Source organism: Zonotrichia albicollis, chromosome 3, assembly GCF_047830755.1.
Source record: "Zonotrichia albicollis isolate bZonAlb1 chromosome 3, bZonAlb1.hap1, whole genome shotgun sequence".
In the NCBI taxonomy this organism is placed as follows: domain Eukaryota; kingdom Metazoa; phylum Chordata; class Aves; order Passeriformes; family Passerellidae; genus Zonotrichia; species Zonotrichia albicollis.
Window position 1 is genome coordinate 107,662,996 of NC_133821.1, and position 23,594 is coordinate 107,686,589.

Below are 23,594 nucleotides of genomic sequence, written 5' to 3' on the forward strand. Positions count from 1 at the left end.
TACTGTTGGCCTCAGGAAATTTTTGTGGGATAACATAAGAAGCAATACTAACCTGCCAAGAAATGCAGCCTTGTTAGATCAAGAAGCAGAGATTTTGAGCATGGTACTTAATAAGTAGTGTTTCCTAGACAGGTGAGGAAGGAGTAGTAAATGGGGCTTCAGAGGGAAAAGCAAGACAGCTCTCTGCAGTCTATGTCTGCTTGGGAAAACTGTATTTTAATTTTGAATAGTCTCTATTTATTAATTTATTTTGTTTTTTTGTGTTTATTTTAGGGGCAAAAAGGTTCAAAAGGAGAGTCTGGTGAACCAGGAAAACAAGGTTATAAGGTAAAATAAAAGAAGAGGAAAAAATTGCTGTTGTTTTTAGCAAACTTATAGTAGTTTAGCCTCATCTTCAAAAACAGTATTATATTCTGTTAGAACTATTAATTGTTTTAACAGAATGCACGAAGTGATACTACATATCATGGTGCTCCAGAGTAACCAAAGGCACTTCTCTATTCTTTATTCACCTGTAAAATCTATTTATTATGATGTACAAGTCATACTCCTCTTGCTTTTGATTTTGATTGTTCAATTTAATTATTATGGAACTTATGGGGAAAATTGAAGCTAAGTTCATTAATTCAAAAACTTTCAAATATTTAAATGCAGAATAATTCACTTAATTTACCAAGTTAGCTGCAGCACAGATGAGTACTTAAATGAATAAGATGGAAAAATACATTTGAGAGGGAAAGGACATAGTGTAAGCTTATAAAGAGAGGCCAAATCTTATTAATCTTGAAAACTGAAATGTTAACTCTCCCAAGGTGTTTCATTTGAATTAAACTTTTTATATAACCTCTTTAATATTGAAATATTTACAAGAAATTTTGAGATTTGCTCTGCCTTTGTCCATGCTTCAATGTTGCAGGGAAAACCATTAGAGAAAACTTTTTGCACTTTTAGTCTGGAAGAACAAGAATTCGTAGAATCGTATAATATTAAGAGGTTGGAATAGACCTTAAAGATCATCTAGTCCCAGCCCCTCTGCCATGTGCAGGGACACCTCTCACTAGAGCAGGTATCTCAAAGCCTTACCCAGCTTGGCCTTGAGCACATTAAGTAGGACATGCATCTCATACAATGACAGAGCAATATGCATGGTATGGATTGGCTACAGATTCATTACTTTTGCTTTCCCAGGGTGAAGAAGGGGACCAAGGACCCAGTGGTGAAGTGGGAGCTCAAGGCCCTCCAGTAAAGTATTTCCTTTTAAAATCTTACTCATTTTCTTCCTAATAATATACATATTTTTCTTATTATTGTCAGAAAATAGATATTACAAAACTTCCATACACTTTCTCTTTATTCTGAATTATTGTCTGTGAATCAAAGTAGAATTATTTAAGTCCCTCCAAAACCTACATGATTGCTTGGCACAAAGCTCCATATAGTTCTATGGAAAGGCTATCTTTAAAAACTATTTCATGTCCTCAGTTTTGTGTTCTGCTTAGATTGTGAAAATAGTTGCATTTTTTCACCTTCTTTTTCACAATTTTGACAACTTTGACTTCATTGTGTTTGAAACACAATCAGCTCTGAAATTCAGACTTAGCTAAGATCTGAGGATGAAGTTGTGACCACTGAAGAACAGGTTTTTTTTCCCTGATGTTTTTTGCCTTTTGCACAGGAAATATCCTTCAATCATATCTAGTTATTTTCTTGTCCTGAATAACTGTGCTTCATTATGACACATACCTCTTCAGCTTGTTCCCTATGAGGAGCTCTTAGGGTTACTGTGACTGGAAAGGACAAGGGAACAGAGTAAAGGGGTCATTCTAAGGAGGAGAAACAGGCATAACACCTTTAATTTCTATGGTTTATTTTCTGATGGGGTCTCATGCTTTTTTCTTAGGTATTAAAGTATGTATTTCATGTCATTGCTGTCCTGATTTGATGCTATACAGGAACTTACCTTAATGCATATGACATCTAAATGCTAAATTACAAAATTCTCTATGAACATAAACATATGACAACATAAACCTCTGGATTATCACTAGAAAAAGGTAAAGAACAGACTAAATAAAGCAAAGGGTCCATTCCTTCTGATGGTGGATCCTGAAAAGGTATCCCTGAGGCCCTGATGCAGACAAAGTACTTGTGTAAGAGGCAGCTTCTGCTGTCTGAAAGGACTGTGGGGACCAATTCATTTTATTCATTTTTATTAAAATTTATGATTCATAACATGCAGAAAGTGATATCAGATAGATAATCAGTGTGAAAAAGGACAGAGAATGCTTTAGAGGCACAGATGGAGAGTCTGTGGACTCTGCTGTATCTCCTTATAAGCTCCTTACATAAATGAATGAAAGGGGGTTGAGTATCCAGTCTCCACCTGCAATCCAACCAGTGTATTCTACTGACATGATCTGCATAAGATAGCCACCCCTGGGAGAGGTGTTGTTTTTGATAGAAAGTATTGGATGCCACAGTGTGCTTACTTCTATCTGTGATCTGAGGAGCAGGAGTAAGCTGTGTTCATCTCCCTTGTGGGGCTGCTGTAGTGCTTGTTGCATTACCATGATTTTTCCCACCTTTTAGGCTGACAAGGTTTCAAATGTTCTGTGCAAGATTCCAGCCAGCTTTGTGAGGAGCAAGTAGAGGCTGCCAATATAAAATCTGCTCGAGGACTGGGTTTGCCCAAGCTGTGGGGAATGGCCTGTAGCTGTTTCAGTAATGCAGCTGCAGGACAAGCATGTTATGCCTGGGGGTTTGGTCTCTGCAGGGAGGAGACATCTCAGGCAGTGTCAGTCTCTTGGGAAGACGAAGACAGTGAAGCCCAATTTCCCACAAGACTCTTTTTGAGGGAAAGTGATAGAGAGAAAGTGATGACAGCTGTGATGACAGTTATGATGCATCCTGCTGCATTAGGATGTCTATTCAATTTAGCCTCTTAGTGAACATATAAACTTAGCACTTGTACTCTCAAAAGCCTTGCTCTTTTTTATCTGCCCCTGGGGCTCTGTAAAATCTCCTTCATCTGTCCAATCCCTCACTTAGGACAACTTAGCACTTTTGCAAATTTGGCCATGTTCCTTTCACACAAGCTGCAGGTGAGAATGCTTCAACTCTGAGGTAACCAAGAAGAAAAATTAGTGGGTTTTTTCTGTCCTTGTGGTGTATTTGTGGTTTTATAATACAGCCTGATCGTTCTGTTACTCTTTTTAAAATTCTAAAATTAGTAAAATATCAAATTACCATATAAGTTAAGAATTCTAATGCAGCAGTAGTTAGAGGTCTCCTTTAATACTAAGAAAATAGTTGAAATGATTGTTAAGAAAGAGTGTAGAACTCTTGAGTCTTCTGTCTGAAAACTAGGACAGTTCTGATGGGAAGAATTAAGCATAATTTGAATATACTTTTCTATTTCAGGGCATTCTAGGTATCAGAGGTATAACTGGTATAATGGGACCTAAAGGTACCAAAGTGAGTATTAACCTTTCTTCCTATAACATTGCCTGTATTTAAAAAAATGTACACCTCTGAATGTTTTTAAAGCTTATTTAAGCTTCTTCTTTATTTCACCTGTATTTTATTTCTCCTGCCAGCTGTATTTCCATAGCTACTGCACTTCTTGTTAGGAAGAAAGGTAGCTCAGTCCTTCTGATTGATGAAAGACATGTAGTCTTTACTCCTTGCCCCCACTCCTTGCATTTATGGCAGTTTTACATATATGCAAGTTTGTAGTTAGCAAGATAGCAAGTTATAAGAATTATAAACTATAGCACATTTTAATTAAAGCTAAAATTTATTAAGTACTCCCTCTGTGATTTGTATCTTCCTAAGGCTTTTTACTTCCATCATCATCATCAGAGTTTTAGTCGGGAGTTTTTATTGAGAGTTTGTTCTTTTTCCCATTCTTTCTTTGACATCTCTGTGTCTTAAATTGCTGCCAGTGGGATTAATATTTATTGGGTTCTTACTTTGCTGGAAAATTTTCCTTTTGTTTGTCTAAGTGTTTCTGTCTGTTACTTCAAACCTGGGTGCTACATTTCTATTCTCATGATCTTGTTAAAGCTGTATAGTAAAAATTTCTGAAAGGAGTAGAACACAGCAATCCTGCCATTGTCTCCTTCTCCAGAAGTCAAATCATGTAAATCTTGTGATCATCTGTCCTCAGAGGCAACATCAAATTTCTCCTGATTGTGAATCTTCTCATGATTGATCCTTCCTAACATCTTGGATGTGTTGGCTAAGCTATTACTATCTTGTACTTCACTCTTCTGGCCTTTGTGTGTTCTAGTTCTTTGCAGTTATTTGCCTACATTTTCTGTAATGTTTTGTCTACTTTAAACATTTACTACATCTGTTTGACTAAGGAGTTCCATGTTCTCTCTAAATCTTTTTTAAAACATTTTTTTTCTCTCCATTTACCTTTATTTACAGGGTATTGATTGCATTGTTTCCTTGAAACATATGTGATAAAAATAGCAGCAGTGCACTTGATGATTTCCCTGCATATTTTGGTATTATGCTATTATGTGGTGAAGGATATAGTATATTTAAAAAAGACACAGAGATTTTTTGAAGTAGCATGTGAAGGTCTACTTCCTTCCTAGATTTTTAGAGAGTGATTTGAATGTTGTTTTTTGACTGATATTTTTTAATATTTAAATATATTTGCTTTCATATCTCCATTAAAAAAAAGAAAAAAATGCATTTTTTTTTAATTGGAGACATAAAGCCCTCTCATCTGTAGAGACTTTGTAGCTCCTAGCAAAGCAGGAGGACATTTAAGTTGTTAGCGCTCCAGCAGCTCGCTTTAATATCTGTCTTGTGTTATCTGTTTGTTTGGTAGGGAGCTCGTGGTCTTGATGGTGATCCTGGTCCCCAAGGTCTTCCTGGTGCACCTGTAAGTAGAGTGTGGTGTTCTCCCAGCACTTCCCAGTTAGTGCAGCTTTGCAGCTGTGAATCAAAGAAGCCTCTGATTAATCCAATTCTATTGATTCCCCACAGGTGAATAAATGATATTACAGTGATATCAAGTCAGTAATGTCTTAATGTTCCCAAAGAATTTGAGGTAGATGAACCCATTTTAACTTCTTAGTATGTTATGGTTTCTTCTTCCTGCTGTGCATTAGGGTGGCTTGGAATTTTTCAGGTATCAAACCAGAACAAAACTCATACAGGGTGATTTGGGCAATTTTTGTTGGAGGTTTTTGGTGTGTGTGTATTTTATTTGTTTGGGGTACTTGGTTGGTTGGTTGGTTGATTTTTTTTTTTCTTAAATTCTTCCTTGCTCTCTGCTACCATAGCTGGAATTTGTGCTTGTAACTCTGTGTTAAAAAGTGCAACATAGTTTGCTTTGACACTCCTGAATGCTCAGTTGATGATGGCTTGAGCTGTGTTTTTTAAAATATATCTGTCAACTGCAGTTTTAAAAAACTGCATTTTTAAGTATAGTGTGACTTTGAGTTGTCCACTTTCACCAAATATGAATTATATTTGTTGATTTTCTGAGAGTTTTAGCTAAAAAATACAAGGAAGTTTATTCTGATTTTATTTCTAAAATATTTTTTTTCTGTAGGGGGATCAAGGACAGAGAGGTCCACTAGGAGAGGCAGGTCCGAAAGGAGAAAGGGTGAGCACAGACAAATTTTGACTCTTGTTGACTTGCAAACATTAATTACTTAATAGCATATAAACATTGCATAACTGGTACTCTCTAAATAATGTATATCTGAATGAGTATGTATTGACATTCTTTTCAGCTGCCCTTTCATTGTCTCTAGCTTAATTTTTAAATATTGTTATTTTTCTTAGGGTCCTCAAGGTACAAGAGGAATAAATGGCCTCCCTGGGCCTAAAGGAGAGCCTGTATGTATATTTAATTTATTTATTTGCTTCATTCAATGCTACTTTGCATATTAGGACTTAGGCAAAATCTTTTCACTATTACAATATTTTTTTTTCCTTTTTCAAGGGTTTACCCGGAGTTGATGGCCGTGAAGGGATCCCTGGCATGCCTGGAGCTAAAGTAAGACACAATTGACATGTTTATGAGCTTTGGTAGTGCCTAGATTTGTTCATTAATTTGTGGCTGCTGCTCGTGGATTTATGCACATTATTAGGGTAATTGAATTAACATTTCTGTACTACAGATCCAAAAGTATGTCAACTCTGTGTTCCAGAAATAAAATTATCCGTCATGTTTGATTTGCATAAATTACAACTTAAAATGTTTTACAGGGTGAACCAGGAAAACCTGGAGCTCCAGGTGATGCAGGGCTCCAGGGATTGCCAGTAAGTATCAAGTATTTTACCTTTGAAAGGTAGGCTCAGTTCAAATCATAGAAGGGCTGTGCATTGGTTGATTTGACTCTGATGCTGGAGTAATTCTAGTGAAAATCTAAGCAAAAGGCTCAGAGGACAGTGTGTGTAATGCAAGGGGAAATTCTGCTATGTGTATGCAAAACCTTTGTACAGCAGTCTAAATCTCCTTAGGATGCCATTGTGGGGAGCTTGGCCTCACAATACACTTGTGGTCAGGATGTGACTCTTCTTGTGTTTCTCCTACCTGAGACCCCGTGGATCCTATGGTGTGACCCCATAGTTAGGGCTGGTCTCTTAATATTGGCTGGGGCCCAGCTATTCCCTAACTGGGCAGGAAAAGCTGAGCTGCTAGTCTGACATACCTTCCATGAACAATCATCCTTTGATATTCTGCTGGCTCAGAACATCTGGAATGCATCACACTCGTGCTTCTTTCTGTGGGTGGCTTGGAGGTCTCCAGTGAATTCCCTGTGGGGAACTTACAGGGAATCACTGGTGCTTTATGGCTCTTGCAGAAGGTAATCCTCGTGCATTAACTAAGTCTGAAAACTGTACTAGTTGTCAAAAGCTAAACAGAAACCTCTTTAAAACACTTTGCTATAGGAGTAATTCCTGTGAGGAATAGTGATGGAGATGTTTTAAGACAGAACTGGACATAAATTTGTAATACTAAGTGAAATCCTAAGCCTGGAAGACAATTTAGTAAAAGCATACTTGCTATGAACTGTTGCAGAGAAGTGAGGGGGGAATGAAAAATGTCCAAAGGTATCTGTAAAAGTCTATCTCCAGTCTCAGCACACTGGGACAAACATGTATTTCTAGTCTAAGACAGAAAAAGTCACAACTCCTTGCCTATCCATGCTACTTTTGCAATTTATGAAGAAAGAGTAATACTTCTTATCTGTTACTTTGTAAACAGAAAGAATTCAAGCGTGGTCCCTTATTGAGTAGGTGTTTTAATATCAAATAAAAGGATTAGAAATACTCAAGCATGAGAAATAATTTTTTAAACACCATTTGCAATCACCTTAACAACAAATAAATATAAATCTTTTTTCTTTCAGGGTTTCCCAGGCTCTCCAGGTATGAAAGGCATTCCTGGCCCAAAGGTAAAGCATCTTGAGTATTGTCTTTCTTATCTAAAGCACAAATAAAGTGCTAAAGTATCTAAAGTTCTAAAATATTCAATGAAATTGTACTAACCTTCTCGTGTTAAGAGACAAACCCTAGGCTGAAGGAATTAAATACAGTTTTTATTCAATTTTGGCCTGTACATTTTCATGATTCTTGTGCTACATTATGTGGTTTTCATTATTCTGGGCATTAAATAATACCTTAAGAGGGCCATTTCCTTTTAAATTTGTGGAGATCGTTGCTAGAGAAAGATTTTGATGTGCCTACCTCACTGCATCTTGAAATGAACCATCTTGTAATAAGAGTAGTATTTATAGCCACCCTAAGCTGATTCAATCACAGGGGTTGTTATCTCTATTTAGGTAGCACCAGACTGCAGCATCAATTCCAATTTAGTTAAAAAAATTGTTGTAGGATTGAGACAGAGGAATGTTTCAGACAATGATGCTTGAGTTTAGTTGTAAGTAATTGAAAAAGAAAACTAGACTGAGACATGATTTTTGTCTAAAATTACATGGAGTGATATTGCCTTCTGTGATTTGAAAGCAGCAATCAAATCTATTTGGGATTTGTCAGCACATAAACAGCAAAGGAACTGAAATCTGTCTTTTGAAAAATTAGATAGGAAGTTTTGGTCAAAGTTAAAAGAACACTAAAAATAAGGCAGAAGTTATAACATTAACACAGGCTGATTGTATTTAGACCTTACAACTTTGCTTATTTTAATTTTTGATTTCAAAATAGAAATGCAAACCGTTGGGTCTGCTTACATTTTTCATCTTCTGCCCAACAGGGTAATAAAGGTCCTCCTGGGGTGCCAGGGTTAATGGGAAATCCTGGTAAACAGGTAAAACCATCAATCTTATACAAAAGATCTAGAAAACTGTGTAAAAAAATCACTTTTCCAATTTGTTGCATTTCAAATTTGTTCCCCAAAACAGGGTCAGCAGGGCCCAGAGGGAGAAGCAGGTCCAACAGGACCTCGGGGACCACCGGTAAGTATGGAAAAAATTTCTAATTGAGCATGTATAAAATTGCAATGTCTCAAGATAGGCTTGCTGAAGCTATAGCCACAAGGTAAAATTATTATTTATCTGAAGTTCTAATTTTGAGGTAAATACCAGTTCTTTGCCTTCTGTACCAAGGGAATGTGCATTGCCACACAGAGAAATACAGTCCTATATATATCCAGTAATGTCCTGTGAATGTTTTTGGTTTTGGTAACAAGTTAAAAATTTAACCTTAGTTTATATTCTTCCTGTCTGTATTTAAATGTTCTGAGTAAAAGCCAAAAGAGAGGGAATAAGTGTGTTTTGTGACAAAAAGCTGGAAAAAGCCTCCTGTTCTTCCACTGCAACAGTCTGGTTGGCATTATTAACATTGATATAGTGGTGTGAAGAATAACATTTATCTTTCATTGGAAACACTGCTGTTGTAATTTCTTTCCCTGGAGATTTTCCTTGACACTAGAAAGATTTGGAAGACTGGAGAAATTGCTGCTGGGCAGGTAGCTTGCTGCAGGAAATAAATCTGCTAAGAAAAATGAACTGATGGTATTTGTTAAGGCTCAGTTTTGAGGACAAAGAACAACTGGATACTGGAGAGTGTTGGGTACTTCTTTCTGATTCTCTCTAGAGGGGACCTGACATAATTTGAAGCTGCAGAAGGCTGATCTAATTTCCCTTTACTGTTAATCCTTCTGGGTGGAGAGGGATGAGAGTATCAGTGACTTGAAGGAAATTTTCATGCACAAATATTCACTCTGATGACATTAACCAGGCTTCAGGCTCTGTAAGCAATTGCTTTTCCAGGCTTCCCTCTTGCCGCTGATACCCAGGGGATGATTTCCTGGAATTTCCTGAGCTTCTGCTATAATGCAATGACACAAGTTTTGCTCATGCAGTTGTAGAGTTGTTCTCATTCAAGGTTTAGTGAGGTACTGTTTGTGATATATTTGTAAGGGTCAGGAATATCTTTTCTGAGCTAGCTCCTAAACATGCAACAGCAGTCACCCAAGCAATGGATTCCATTCTCTTCTGATATTTTTTTTTCCCTGTGATTTATAGTATCAGGTGCTAGATGTATTAATGAGATCACATTTATTTTGGACAGTTTTGCATTGCTGCTGTGTCCACAGCTGCCTAAGGATGATACAGAAAGGGGATTATAAGGGCATTTACTAGGATGGAATATAGGCACCTTCAGCCTACCAAACGCTCAACTTGCAAACAAGTTTTTGTTTTTGTCTTAATTTTTATTCTTTACATTTAAAAGTGTTGGGTACACTTGAAAAGATTTTCAGCCCTGTTCTTAGGCTGATACTGTACACTTGTGACAGGAACAAGAATTATAATTGAATCAGACCACAGTAATTGCCCACTCTGATAATGCACTGTAATCTGCTGAACTATTCTTTTAATCCTTTCAATGTGAACATGAATTTACAAAATCAGCAGTCCGTAGAACAGGGGTTGACACACAAGGTTAATTATTCGTAACCCTGTAGATGAACAGAAATACTTAAAGCACATTAAATAGTGATTTTTCTTTTTATCACTCTAGAGACCAACAAGATATCTGGATTCCTTGCCTTTATTTTCCCTGTGTTTACAAAGTGCACTCATTTTGGAAAACATGTAAAGATTAGAACCAAAGCATAGAAAGAAAACTTTTGGTCAATACAACATGGAGAAAGGAAGTAAATTATTGATGATGAAGTAAGCTTGTATGTGTTCCATCAAATAGTAAGCTGCTTCTCATCTGTAGTTCCCTTAAAGCTATGAAGAGTCTTGGATAATAACTATGTTGGCTCTCATCAGAGGCAGCTTTAGACTACAGGCAGCATATGACTGGAATAACTCTCTAATTTAATTTTATTTTTTTTTAGGAACACTTTACCTACACAAAAAGGGTTTTTTTGTTTAGGAAGGACATAGTGTTGAACTACTGAACTTCAGAGAGCTTTGGTCTAATCTGAGTCAATATTTATTTCAAGGGCAGAATAAAGAAGGTTTTCTCTTTCTTCTGCAGCATGTACATGTAGCAGATACATTTGAACTTCAGCTTTTAAGATTCTGCCCTTCTGTTTTTAGGGAAAAAAAAAATCTGCTGGTTAAATAATTCTACGTGGCATGATTTTCAAACTTCTAAAACTAGACAATTTGGCAATAAGTTGAGAAAAAGCAATTATAATTCAGTTGTAATTGTTCTAAAGAGAATTTTTCATATATAATTTTTTCATTGCTTTCCTAATTTGAATTTTTTTCACAGTTTTAACACTTGCTTGTTTTAGACTAAAGTTGCACAACCAAAGGCTTTCAAAGCCTGAGGAATTTATGGTTACTCTTCAGGTATTTTTCTTGGCCTAGTTCTTCTTATTTTGAATTATCCACTTTATAATTATCTGCAGTTTTTTCTTTTTTCCTCTCTCCCTTTTCTTCATTTTATTTTTGCTATAGAAGACTCAGGTAGAAGTCAGGAAGGGTTGGGCTTGTTCCTTGGAGAAAGAAAAAACCTTGATATTTTGCAGGATATGGGGAATTGTAGTCCCCTAGTATGTTGGTTGCACAGCAACAGCCACATGAAATCCTCTTCACTCCCCTATTTCACTTACCCCTGTTCTTTGCATTGCAACTGTGTGAGACATCATGGCTGGCAGCTCCAGGAGGGCCAGAACTCCAGAAGAAAGGACATCTGGGGAAGGTCTGTGAGGGGATAACAAAGCTGACTCTGCTAACATGGCCAGCAGACTGGTATTTGCATTAGGGAAAACCTACATTCCCACATTTATGTTATATTTAAAAATCACGGGGCTTTTCAGCTTTTTCTGCTCGCAAAAGACATTTTTTGAGAGAAATTTTTTACTTCAAGTCGTTTTCTCAAAGGTTACACAAGGGAGCATTGTCATCAGTGGCTCTGTGGGACAAATAATACTTTTGTACTGTTTGCCAAATAACTTGTAGAGTCCCCTGTCATAAATCATGTTATTTCAGTGTATTGTATTTTTGAACAGCTGTTGGAATGTAGCTGGAAGATATTGTTGCTAAACAGAAGATTCAGAATTTGGCCTTCTATGAATCTGTAAACTTTCACAGTTTCACAGGGCAGATACTAAATATTTGAAATACTAAATACTTGAAAACAAGATTACTAGCTCTAGTTAAAAACTCATGGCAAACTCATGCATTAGGAGACTTTTCCCTCACCTCTGACATAGATCTCTAGGAGAAACTTGCTTTAAAAAGTATCATTTTAGTCTATTATTGCTTTTCCTTAAAAAAACTTCAACTTGCGTCTGAGTGGGTAGGGGAAAAAAAAAACCCTTTTGCTATTCATGTGTTCAGTTAACTAGAAAAACCACTGGAGCAATGTGGAAATTTTGCATTTTATTTCTAAATGAAATATATTCTCCTCTCCACTCTTGGTTAACTTTGTTTGCTTCACATTGTTCTAACCAATCCAAGTAATTACCAAACTCATTTGTGATTTAAACCTTTCTAAGTCAGTCATCATGGCAGGTGGGCCAAGGGAAGGAATTCTCAAATGTGGGAGTGTCATTCCTAATCAGTGGAATTTAGTCATGCTCCCTAAGCTGCTTAACCATTTTCTTTCATATTTGCTGAGATTTAGTAATCTAATTGAGTTTCTGCAGAAAATACTGACCCCTGCCTCTGCTTTTTCATCCCTTGCTTTTCTTCAATTATTTAACCTATAAATTGCTAACATTTTGAGAGCCTGTATTGCACCCTGTGGTTTTGCAGAGAGCTTGTAAAATTGAAGTAATAACTTAAAGTTCAATACATGTCTAGCAAACTGAGCAAACTTCATGTATATGCAGGGCAGCATTCATACATGTTGCTTTGTAATTAGGAAATAATACATGTTTTCCAGCATTACCAATACAGACTGAGTATCCAGCTGCCCAAGATTTGGTGCCATAGCCCCTCTGATAGACTTCTGAGGGGCCCATGTCATTTGGGCTGGCTTCACCTCTGGAGGTGCCTTCACCATAAAGAGAGAACCTGGAGAGTACCTTGGATTTACTACTCAAATGTCACACAACCTAAAGTTAGAGGAGAATGCTGTTTTCAGTATCTTAAGTCATTTTCAGCTAAATAATTTTCTGGTCTTTTAAGATATTTCTGTCGTGCCTATGCTGAAATGTAACTTTGATTACCCTACATCATTTAGTCATAGTAACAAAAATGTCAATTTTCTATCATATTCCTTTTACATGACTGCAACAGAAATAATGTGTCACTTTCTGTAACTCTTGGTAGGATGGTAGGATGAAATGTCCTTGTCTCAGTTTATATGCTATGTTTAGCAATTAGTGGACATGTTTTTTATACATAATTTCAGACATGTTCCACAAGTGCTATCATAGTTTACATTCAAGGTAGAGCTAAAGGGGTTAGTTAACATTAGAGTGTTTATAGCAGAGTCAGAAGGGCAGAGCACATTTCCATCTTGGCAGGTACTTTTTATGCAGCAAACCTCTCTAGATGAATGTGGCACAACTTTTTGCCCCTGCCCAATTCTGCAGCATGGTCTGTACAGGGTAGCACTTTTTCTGTCATGCTTGCAGACTACATATCCCAGTCAAACTTTATAAGCTCCAAGCCTCTTCACTTCTCCTGGTATCCACCCCTGTCTTCCTAAACAACAGGCCAGGTTCTTGTCTGATACCTCTTTGTTTACCCCTCCACCTCCAACAACTTCCTTTGAGTTTTGGGCATGGTAGACCTCTGGATGTCAGCGGATATCACAGTGTTGGCTTCTCCTCAGCCGTGTAGACTGTAACCTGGGTAAAAAAAATGGATTTTTTATGGAGCTAGTGTACCAGAGCTGTCCTGGACTTCAGCTAACACTGCAGACACAGTCAGAATGAAAGGTCTTTGCCCTCTACACTTGGCCACAGTATCACTTATGAAGGAAAGGATGGCTAGTGAGTTGCTGCTTCTGCCCTAAGCATGGCTTTGTTAAGAGGAGAGAACATTTCATGCTACATCTGCCTCTTACCATTATCCTCAGCAGTACAATTCAATTATGGCAAAGTTACATTTAAGTAAAGTCTCTGAGAAAGTTACTTGTATATTTACTCTTCTATCAAACATTAGTTTACATACTTGGATGCTTTTCAATACTGTATTGAGGGTCAAAGAGTCCTGTTGATGCTTCTGCGGATAAATCCTTGAACTTAAATGAGTATTTCCTCTGAGATCTTGCATGACAAAAATTTGGTGAGTTTAAGTCTCATAAGTATATAGTTGATAAATGGGTTACATTTTGCAAAAACTTTGAATATGAAGTTTAAAAAATCCAAAATGTACTTTATTATTCTTTATTCTGCACAGATTTAATTCTCTTGGCCTACATATTATTAAATATGTCCTATGACATATATTTAATAATATATAATAAATTACTTATAATTAATGACAAATTTTTAAAGTAAAAACTCTTAAGTAAAGAGTTACATATTACATATGTACATATGATACATATTACAGTATATGCTGTGGATTACCTCTCAATTGATTCTACTTAGTGTTTCAGTTATCTGGGCAACCAAGTGAGATGCAAATTACCTGGAATATATTCTCATTCTTATTATTGTTCCACTTAATTGATGAACAGGAAATCAATAAGACAGTGAAAGTCTCTTAGCATGCAAATGCATTCTGTAACTGTTTGTGAGAATTCTACAAAAGGATCAAGTCTTCAAAATTTCAGTGAGGATGAAAACCATCCCAGACAACTTAAAGGAAGATCAGCTGTAAATACTGTAAGGTGGTCTTATGTATGTTACATTGAAAGGCTGAATATAACAGATCTATGAGAAAGGCATCAAATCTTTAAACATATTGAGTGGCTCAGCTGTCGTGCCTTGAAATGAAGAGAAGTTAAATTTTGTGCTAACCACAAAATCTACCACAGGAGCTGTGGAAGGGCTGCATCTTGGTGATGTTCAGATTGCAGTGCTGTGCCACCATTTCACACTTATCATTTTCCATGTGCCTTTTCCTAGAGGCATGGAATGTTCACCAGCATGGATGCAAGTTGGTCTGTCTTAACTAGAGTGGCTTCTTTCCCTCCTTAAGCATTTCACCTCTAGGAAGAGCACAGATTCTGAAGTGTGTCAAAAGTGCATGAAACCATACAGATTCTGGCTGTCTTTTTGTTAAATCCAGTGCTGCATGCCTGTTGGTTTGTGGGTGGCCTGAAGCTATGTACTGTTACACAGAGCACAGAGGGCTGCTGTATAAGAAAGGTGGGCTGAGGACATGGCCAAACTGCCTTCTGCTCTAATTCCTGTCCGTAGTGACTTACAGCACAGAGGAACATTTCATCTGGCCAAGAACAGATGTCAACACCTGAACCAGCTGTTTCAGAAACCCTCCTATAGGATGTGGGGAAAGTTAGGTGCTTCTAAGATGTGACTTATGTTGCATTTTAAATGTTTACATGAGGACATTTCAAGATGCCTCTTTTTCCTTCAGAACTATGAGCAAGCAGCTTACTTGTATAACCTATCCTAGGGCCATTTCAGTCTGGTATATCTTGGAGGAAGCATTGGAGTCTTTCTAGTTATGCCAGGGATGGGATTCCTCATTCTTTGGGCTCCAGTTACTCTTTTACTTGCTAAAACACTGCTGCAGATCTTGCGGTGGTGGCCCATAGTTTGAAATAATCTGTCCTTACAGACATAATGTCAGTGTTTACAAGGAAAAATACTATGCATTTGTATTCTGGTCTTCTGTAAACTAACCTCCTTCTTTGCCTCCTTAGAAAAGCATTTTGTTTGACAAAGTGCCTGTGGCGGGCATTTGACAAAAGATTTTTTCCGCATTTGAAATAAAATGAAAGTTTTTTTCTTGAATTTTGTGTGAACAGCAGAACTTTTGATATGCTTAAGAGGTTTATTATAAGATTTTAATTCTCTAAGGATTATACTGCTTTTGTTTCATCTCTGCATAGCGATAACTCTTATGGGTAATGAATGACTGTTATGGGTTTCATGAGAATGATATGAGAAACAAGTTTCTAATGTTGATCATAATTTTAGTCTTCGCCTTTCCTGCATCAGAAATATAGCAGCATTTCAGGTCAGAGATGTAGTTCAGAATTTTGTGATTAAATAAAATTGCAATGCATTTTCTGGGTTGTAAGATGAAGGTGAGTTAGGAGACATTTTTCCTTTCTTTCTTTTTTTTTTCAACATAAAGGAGCTGCTAGAAATTATGCAAAGTGCTTTAAAGTAATAGGTATTTTAACACCATAGGATATTTTGAAAGAAATTATTTGAAAAGTCTGTTTATGTTTGGTTCTGTGATCTCTCCAGGGTACCTAATTATTTCTTAAATTGTAGAATTAGCTTTCCTAAGCTTGTGTGAGAAGTTGTCATTGCATTTATGACCTAATGTAAAAGGCCATGTCTGCCATCTCCTTTTATTTAGTATGCCACAACATTTCACAATATTGTCCTTGTTAGGAAAAAAAATCCCCTGTATTTAAAATTATCCATTGCATGCAGCCCTAGAATGCTAAGTTTTGATATAATCTAAAATTGTCTATGTCATTGTATATTATTTTATTAAGTCAAATAACTAATAACATAATTTCTTGACATTTTATGAGCTTAAATGTATCTTTCTTTTATTGCAAATGGCACTTACATAGTCACACTGTGAATTTAAGAAGAGTTTCATAAATGAGACCTAAGCTTGTGTTGGGAGATTGTTTGAATTTATCTGTCCAGGGATATGTCTGTACATGTGAGAGTAAAGCTATAAAACTTATTGAGCTGTTCTGAAAAGTTTAACCATAAGAGACAAAATCTTTTGAGGAAGGTACTTTAGTTTGAAAATTGTTTAAAATCTTTGCAAGTTTGGCTCAATGTCAGATTTACCCAGAGTGTGTATTCAAGTGGCTGCATTAAGACATGGAGTTGTAGCACTAATGTGAATATGATGATGATCTGAATGGATAAACATGTCTGAAGTGAAGATATAAAGATGCAGTAAAGCACATATTTATGCTCATCACTATTATACATAGTGAATTTTAAAAGTTACCTCTCCCTGTAACACTCTAGACTTTTTTTAAACCTGAATGAGTTTGTTAAGCATTACTTCTGTATTCACTTTTCACATTTGTGCATTAGAGATCAGGTGCTTTAAATATGTAGTCATGTAGGAGCTCAGGTGATGAAAGTAAGCAAAAGCCTGTTAAAGTTAAGCATGATTGCCAGAGTTGTCATAGTGAAGTGATTGTGTTTGTGACAGGTAACTCTCAGGTGTGATCCCATGAAGGGAATTTCATTTGGCTTAATCGCTCAACAAAATTTTTTACTTGAATCATTTAATGCCAAGTAAAGGTTATATGTCATGGTTAACTAAAAATGTTTGCTCAGAAAGTTTCACTGGTTTTAATGCCTATGGTATTTTTGCACTATGAAAAAGAAGTTTCAATTAAACCCAACAGCTAAGTAGTGTAAATCACTTAATATTAAGGAAAAAAAAATCATGTTTTATTCCCAGATCACAAGAAGAATTCCAGGAAATAATATTGTCCCTCTGTTTTTGCTTCCAGGGTAGCAGAGGGGAGACAGGTCCTGCAGGTCCTCCAGGTTTACCAGGGAAGTTGGTAAGCAGTTTATTTCTATATTCAGTATTCATGTTTACTTTCAAGGAGCTATAGTATCATCTGAACTACACTTACCCATTTATCCATACAGGGAACCGAAAATAACATTGAAATGAGTGGTAGTTCAGTTTCTTTTTCAGTCCTCTGTGACTGTGCTAATATTAGAAAATGCTGTTTTAAATTACATGGAGATGTGTGTGACTTTTTTCTTCTACTTGATAAGCCCATAAATCCTATGACATGCAAAGCTGAGCGGCACACTCCTGTGTGGGCTCCTGGGAGCAGGAGCAGTGAGAGACTGCCTTTCTGCTAGCAGCTACGTGAAACTAATGAATGGAGCACATTATGAATGCCACCTTTTACCAGAGCTCCAGCAGTATTTACACAGAATCAGTCAGAAGCATAGCTGGGGAGGTCTTGGCTGAAAGAGCCTACTGTTACAGAGGAATGTGCAAATTGCAGAATGCAAGATCTTGGGAAGGATTTTTAAGAGAACCAGTCTGTCTTTGAGGGACTAGAGAGTAGAAAACTCTGTAAGTCATTTCTGTTGGGATTGTCAGCAATAAATTCATAGTAAGATTCTGTTTAAAGCGCCATACTTTGGATCAGCCTAATTTGCATCAGATAATCCTCTTTCATCAAGCTAAGTCTGTTCTGGGAATAAGGTTCTGCCCTATCTGCTTCAGGGTATGACCCTTAGTTGTTCATTCTAAACAAGATTGGCTAAGTTTACATCCTTGGCTTATTTTCACAGGGTCCCCAGGGTAGTATTGGACTTCCTGGACTGCCTGGTCCTCCAGGCCTTCCTGGTGGTAAAGGTGACCGGGTAAGAAATGCACTTGTACATGCAGCTTGGTGTCAGGAGTAAACACAACAAGTTGAGCACTGTTTTCAGTTTTTCCATGAATTAATATCTGTTTTCTTGTTTTGTATGTAGATATTTAACTGCTTGAAAGTGGTGCTCTCTGTGCCCATTAACTGCTTGTAGCTCATAAATGTGTAAAGGAAAAGTCTTGACAGTGCCACTTAGGGGACTGAAATAAGATTAGTGATATATAAATTATTTTAGTTTTTTAAATTTGAATCATTTAAAGACCTAAGTTGTACTGCGAATCATTGACACAGCCAGATATGAAGTGATCAGTCAAGATCTGTGGTCACTATAGAGCTTTGCAGCTTCAACTCCTACCTACAGCAGTAGTGATGCCTGTTACATGTCTTAGGGCCTCCTATAAAAAAGCACATGCTAGTGCAATTATTGAGACACCTATGCATAAATGCAGAACTACAGGATATAAATACTTCCTCAAGTATTTTGTTGAGAAGGAAGGATTGAGCCCCAGGGCCCAATAACTGCAGAATATAACTTGCTTTGCTCAATATATGTTAGTGAAGACAGTGCATAAAGCCAGAGATGCTTCTTATCTTCTCTTGGCTGTAGGAGACTACAAAGGATGGAATTCACTTGCCTAAATTCTGACATCTTTGATATAAAAATATTCTCTACTGTGCCTTACTTGAGGCATGTCTACATGAGTATTAAATGAATTACACTTGTGCAGTGCCTCTTACATCCTCCTGCCAACCAGGGCACTATTGGACTGTTAGTCAGATGTGGGTATAACTGCTATGGAATGTCTTAGCTGAACAGAGGAATCCTGCTCTTGGTATGCTCCCAGTGTGCGTAATAGGGTTTCTGGATAGGGTTTGCTCTTGTTTTTGGCAGCTTTAAAAAAGAAAAAGCTATTCAGGTACTTAAAAGCAATCTTCTAAGTCTTTGATGTTGGTGAGGTATTTTTTTTCATGTTTGTTTGGTTTTCTTTTAATGCTGAGACGAGGACATGTTTCTAGTCAAATGTAAGTATTGACGTAAAGCAGTCTCTTTTTATTAGATTGGTAATGATTCATATTTGAGACTTCTCCAGAGGGAGGTTGTAGGTACTGAGGAAGCAAAGGTAGAAGGAAAATCCCTAATATTTGTTGCAGTGCTGACAACCTCCCTCCAAAGGTGCTTGATTTTCCCCATTTGCCATATAAACCATCTGGATCTCTAGGATAAAAAGTAGAATGTTGATGCTGTAAACAGACCTAGAGAGATCCAGGCTACAGCCAGGAGGTTTCTGAGTATCTAACTGGCAGATGACAGTAACTTATGCCTGGACCTTTTTTAAAAACCTGAGGTCAATTTAATGCTCTGTGCAAATAACTTAAAGTGTAAAGTGCTAGGAATTATTTCATCCTATAATTGCTTTTTAGCTCTCCGCTTGTATCCTTGATTCATATTCTATTTTCGAGTTGCATGGAGGTTGTAGTGAATTTTCTGGGACATGTTTAGCATTGCTGCAGCCTTGCCAGCAGCACTGACTTGCAGTTATCTCTTCCAAGTTAAAAGCCTAAGGAGTATTGTGTCACTCTATCCTTCCTCTTCCCGTTCAGCTTTTGCAACTGCATCAGTCTTACACAAACAACCTTGTCAGGTTGGAAATAGGCATCTCTGTAGCCTGTTAACCCCAGCCTTTGGGTCAGCCCCTTCTAGGAGTAAGTTCTAGGCTGAAGTAACCTTTTTTCACTTTCTGATTTCAAAACTTCATGGTTTTGTACACAGGAATCCTATAAAGTTCTATTACATAACTATATGTGCATGGTAAGAGTTGATGTAAATAGCAGCCAGAAGCCTGTAGAATTCATGAATTTAATATATCAGTAGTCATTCTTGATCCCAAAGCTGTTAAATATTGTGTGCTATCTGTTGACATCTTGTTTTCATGCAGGATTTATTCCACCTGAGGAAAAAATCACCACCAAAGATAGCACCAGAATTATTTTTACTGAAGTAATATGTAAAAGTGAGAGCTGACAAAATTCAATGGGTATAAAAATGATTGAATGTTACAGGTGTAATATCATGTGCTAGCAGCAGGGTTGGTGTTCCTGTTTCTATGCCCACATGGACCAATCCTCACCATGTCACCCTGTGCCTGGGTGGGTTATCAGGTTGGAAAAGGAGGTCACAGCCTAAGCCTTTGCCTCTTTTGGAGCCTGAACCAGACCCAGCATTCACCACTTAGGCTGCTTCTGATTAATGTATTTTGGATTGGTTTCATACACTCAGGTTCTGTCTATTTTAGTCAGTTAAACAGCACCAAGCTAAGTGCCAGACCTTGGCACTGCAACATGATCCTTTGTGCTGCTAAGGAATAAAAGGAACCCCTGGTACAGTTTTGGATCATGCTGTCAGGCAGTTTTCCAAAGAGTTCTTGTGTATTATTTGAGAGGGATTCTTGCAAAATAGATAGGCTGTATGTCAATAAAAGTGAGTATTTTCATAGTTTGACATCTTGCCTTATTTCCTCCATTGCAATTTTTGGAGTCAATGTCAAATTGATTCTAGTAGTTTCAGTTGTGATTTTTATATTTGCATATACAAACACTGCAGGACAGGCTCACAAAAGCAATAGATTCTTCTATGTCAGCTTTATCTATTGGCAGTTTTATTGCTATAAGGAAGAGTAAGCAGAGAAAAAGAACCCCCAAAATAATGTTAGGTTGGAAACCAATGTCTTTTTCATGTAATTGGAAAACCTTAACAAGGCACAATGTTGAGAACACTTCAGACAAAATAGTTTCAGTGTTGTTTGACAAAGTTGGAATGTTAAATAGTTCTGTCATTTATACTGCTTAGCTTTGTGGATAATTTAGTATTAGCTCTTCATCCTCAAGAACATGAAAACGTGTCAGAATTCATTAAATTCTGTAAAAGCTGTAAAAGCTATACCAGTCTGTGTGCCTATATCTTATGTGAATTAAATGGATCTCTGAAATGGGAGAGAAACTGCTGTATCTCTGTCTGTTTTACAAAAAAAAAACAGGATTATCACATACAGTTATAGTTCATTTGTAATGCATATCCTTGAACATGCACAGACTGGAAAGAATATTAAAAGGATGGTGTGACTGGTTTTCTAACAGAATACAAATCCAAAAAGATTTTCCTAAATGATATACTGTTCTAAAAACGTAGTAGTTTTGCTCTAGATAAAAATTGCATATGTTTGAAATAATTTGGGTCATGAATTTATTTCTCTTTGTTTCCTGCCTGTCTACGTGGATGTGTTTTGTTAAAGGATTCTAAGATGAAATATAATAAAATTTCTTTTTAAAAGGGAATATTACCTTTAAGTTACAAACCCTTCAGCTTTGACTACAATGATCAAAATTCTAGACACAGGTTTGCTAAAAGACATTGAGAATTAAACAGCATGCAGTACAAGATTGTGGCTGTACTCGTGGCTGTCTCTCTGCTTTTCCCCCATTAGCAGGGCTAGTATAGCCTACAGCAATATGGAATATATAATGGTGCTAGAAAAAGTGATGCACTTACTGAATTTATTTACTTGTAGCTTCTAAGCAATTCTCAGGGCAGATCTGTAGCAGCTGCAAGAGCATTTGTCCTGTAAAGGGGAGATGTACCATTGGACAGTCAGAATCTGTACTGTACAGTGTGGTAGTGGATTATATGTTTCCTACTAGTACTTGCCTTCACTCTGTCACATAAATTACATAGTAAGATTTAAGTGCTTTCATTGTAATTCTTAAAAATTTGCAACTTTAAAAGTCTCTTGCATGAATGTGAAATTTAGGCTCAAATATCATTTAGTGTGCTTTTAGAATCTGAACTTTAAAATTCTGAAGACTTCTTCTCTTTTTATTTTTAATCTTTAATGTTTTAGGGTTCGGTGGGTGAACCAGGACCTAAGGGTGAACAAGTAAGTCATGTTAAAGATCATGGGACTTCAAAATCACAGTACCAAATGTTACATAATGTTAACTTAATTTGAAGGCTAACAGTATGTCTTTCTTTGATATAGGGTGTACCTGGAGCAGAAGGAGATGGAGGAGAAAAGGGTGACTTAGTAAGGCACTTTTTTCCCCTTTACTCGATATAATACTGGGTTCTTGTTTTAAATTGAAATACAAAGTATTGTTGGAGTACTTCAAGCATTGTGTTTACATCACTGAAAGGCACATTTCAGTTTTATACCAACTGGCCCTTGCCGAGCACAGCAGTTCTAGAGCACAGCAGTTCTGTTTGCCTAATTACTCTATTCCTGGTGTTTTGAAAGCACCGAAATGTACAGGTTCTGTTTTTAGAAAAAAACCCTTAAATGTGAGCGGAAAACCTAAAAATTCCTGAATAGTGGGATTGATATTCTCAGTCAGATGATCAAGGGATTTTAGTATTGTTGAAGCCAGGAGAAAGATTGCTGGAAATAGGAACTTGTAGGGGTTTGGCTTCTTCACAGAACTTTAGGTAGTTTCTGTTGCAGTTTTTTCAGCACTAACACAGCCCCAATATCCATAGTTCTGTCACTTTGTAGAAACTAGAAAATCCTTCTTCTAAAGGTTTACAAGAAATCTATCTAAGATTGTCCTCTGGTGTAGCTGTGTTTGAGAGGCTAGAGCCACAGGTCTAATTCCAAGAGAAGCAATACAAAACCAGTTATAATAAACATGCTTTCTCATTTGAACCTTACAGAAAAGTTTTTGAGAAAGGAATTGTATGAAACCCACTCAAAAGAAAGGTTTTATTCTCAAAGGAATTGTAATTATTTGTGGGGCAGTTTTGCATAAATCAATTCAATATATGAAATTTCTTTTTAATTGAAAAAACATTGTGTCACATTTGCTGCTTTTGTAATGTCTGTGGTAAGGAGACTCTCTTCTAATATAGTTTGTCTTCTTTTTAGGGTGACATGGGATTACCAGGAGCAAAGGGAGCTGTAAGTATAATGAATAGCATTGTTGCAGAAATATAGAGATCTAGTAGATCATATAGATGGTTTTCTCTTTTAAGAAAGGAGAAATTTAAGGAAAGAAAAATGCAAATAACAAGCTGACCTCTTTATTGCAGTTAAATGGAATGTGTTTTAGCAGATTTTCTTCTGTTTAAATTTTGAATACAGTTAATATTAAAATTGAAAAGGAATTAGTTTCCTGGATTCTAACTCCATAAAAGAGAAGCATCATTCAGCAGCAGTTTTCTGGTCAACAAATCTTTTTTTCAAGAAAATGAAGGCACCCTTTGTACAGTAGGTGTTGGATAGAAAGGAGGCTCAGTACAGTGGCTGCGTGCCACTGTTAAAAAGCTGGCAGCAGGATTGTGATGTCTGTGACCCTAGAAGTATTTATGGCCCAGCTTCCTTTATTTTATTTTTATTGTATTTTTATCTTATTTTTATTTGTTTTGTTTTATTTTACTGCAAAATGATGACTTTGATGTGGAAGGTGAGCGGGATTTGTATGTCACATGAAAAATAACCAGAGAGCTGAATTCATTCTTTTATTTCAGGATCACTAAAGAGTTGGATTGTTACAGCATCTGACAGTATGAGCTGTGATTTTAAAATGCCAACAGTTCTCCCTATGGGGAACTGAGGCTGAGTATAACAAAAAATCCTGTGCTTGTGGTATTAGTGTTCTGGGTAACTTTT

General features: G+C 36.8%; 1 protein-coding gene across 2 annotated transcripts in view; it reads left to right on the top strand.

Annotated features, from left to right (window-relative positions):
- The window catches only part of COL9A1 (collagen type IX alpha 1 chain), a 60,182-nt gene that overhangs the window by 28,633 nt on the left and 7,955 nt on the right, over positions 1–23,594 (top strand). The window contains exons 18-34 of one of the 2 annotated variants that reach the window (XR_012579768.1): positions 274–327; positions 1,189–1,242; positions 3,421–3,474; positions 4,847–4,900; positions 5,576–5,629; positions 5,812–5,865; positions 5,972–6,025; positions 6,238–6,291; positions 7,386–7,430; positions 8,249–8,302; positions 8,397–8,450; positions 17,050–17,103; positions 17,858–17,929; positions 18,937–18,960; positions 21,834–21,869; positions 21,972–22,016; positions 22,851–22,883. Coding sequence is in view for 1 of the 2 variants with exons in the window: in XM_005483932.4 (XP_005483989.2) it covers positions 274–327; positions 1,189–1,242; positions 3,421–3,474; positions 4,847–4,900; positions 5,576–5,629; positions 5,812–5,865; positions 5,972–6,025; positions 6,238–6,291; positions 7,386–7,430; positions 8,249–8,302; positions 8,397–8,450; positions 17,050–17,103; positions 17,858–17,929; positions 21,834–21,869; positions 21,972–22,016; positions 22,851–22,883 (825 nt within the window). In the remaining variant the exon portion in view is untranslated. The remainder of the gene's footprint in view (positions 1–273; positions 328–1,188; positions 1,243–3,420; positions 3,475–4,846; positions 4,901–5,575; positions 5,630–5,811; positions 5,866–5,971; positions 6,026–6,237; positions 6,292–7,385; positions 7,431–8,248; positions 8,303–8,396; positions 8,451–17,049; positions 17,104–17,857; positions 17,930–18,936; positions 18,961–21,833; positions 21,870–21,971; positions 22,017–22,850; positions 22,884–23,594) is intronic. The other variant, XM_005483932.4, reaches the window with a different exon arrangement.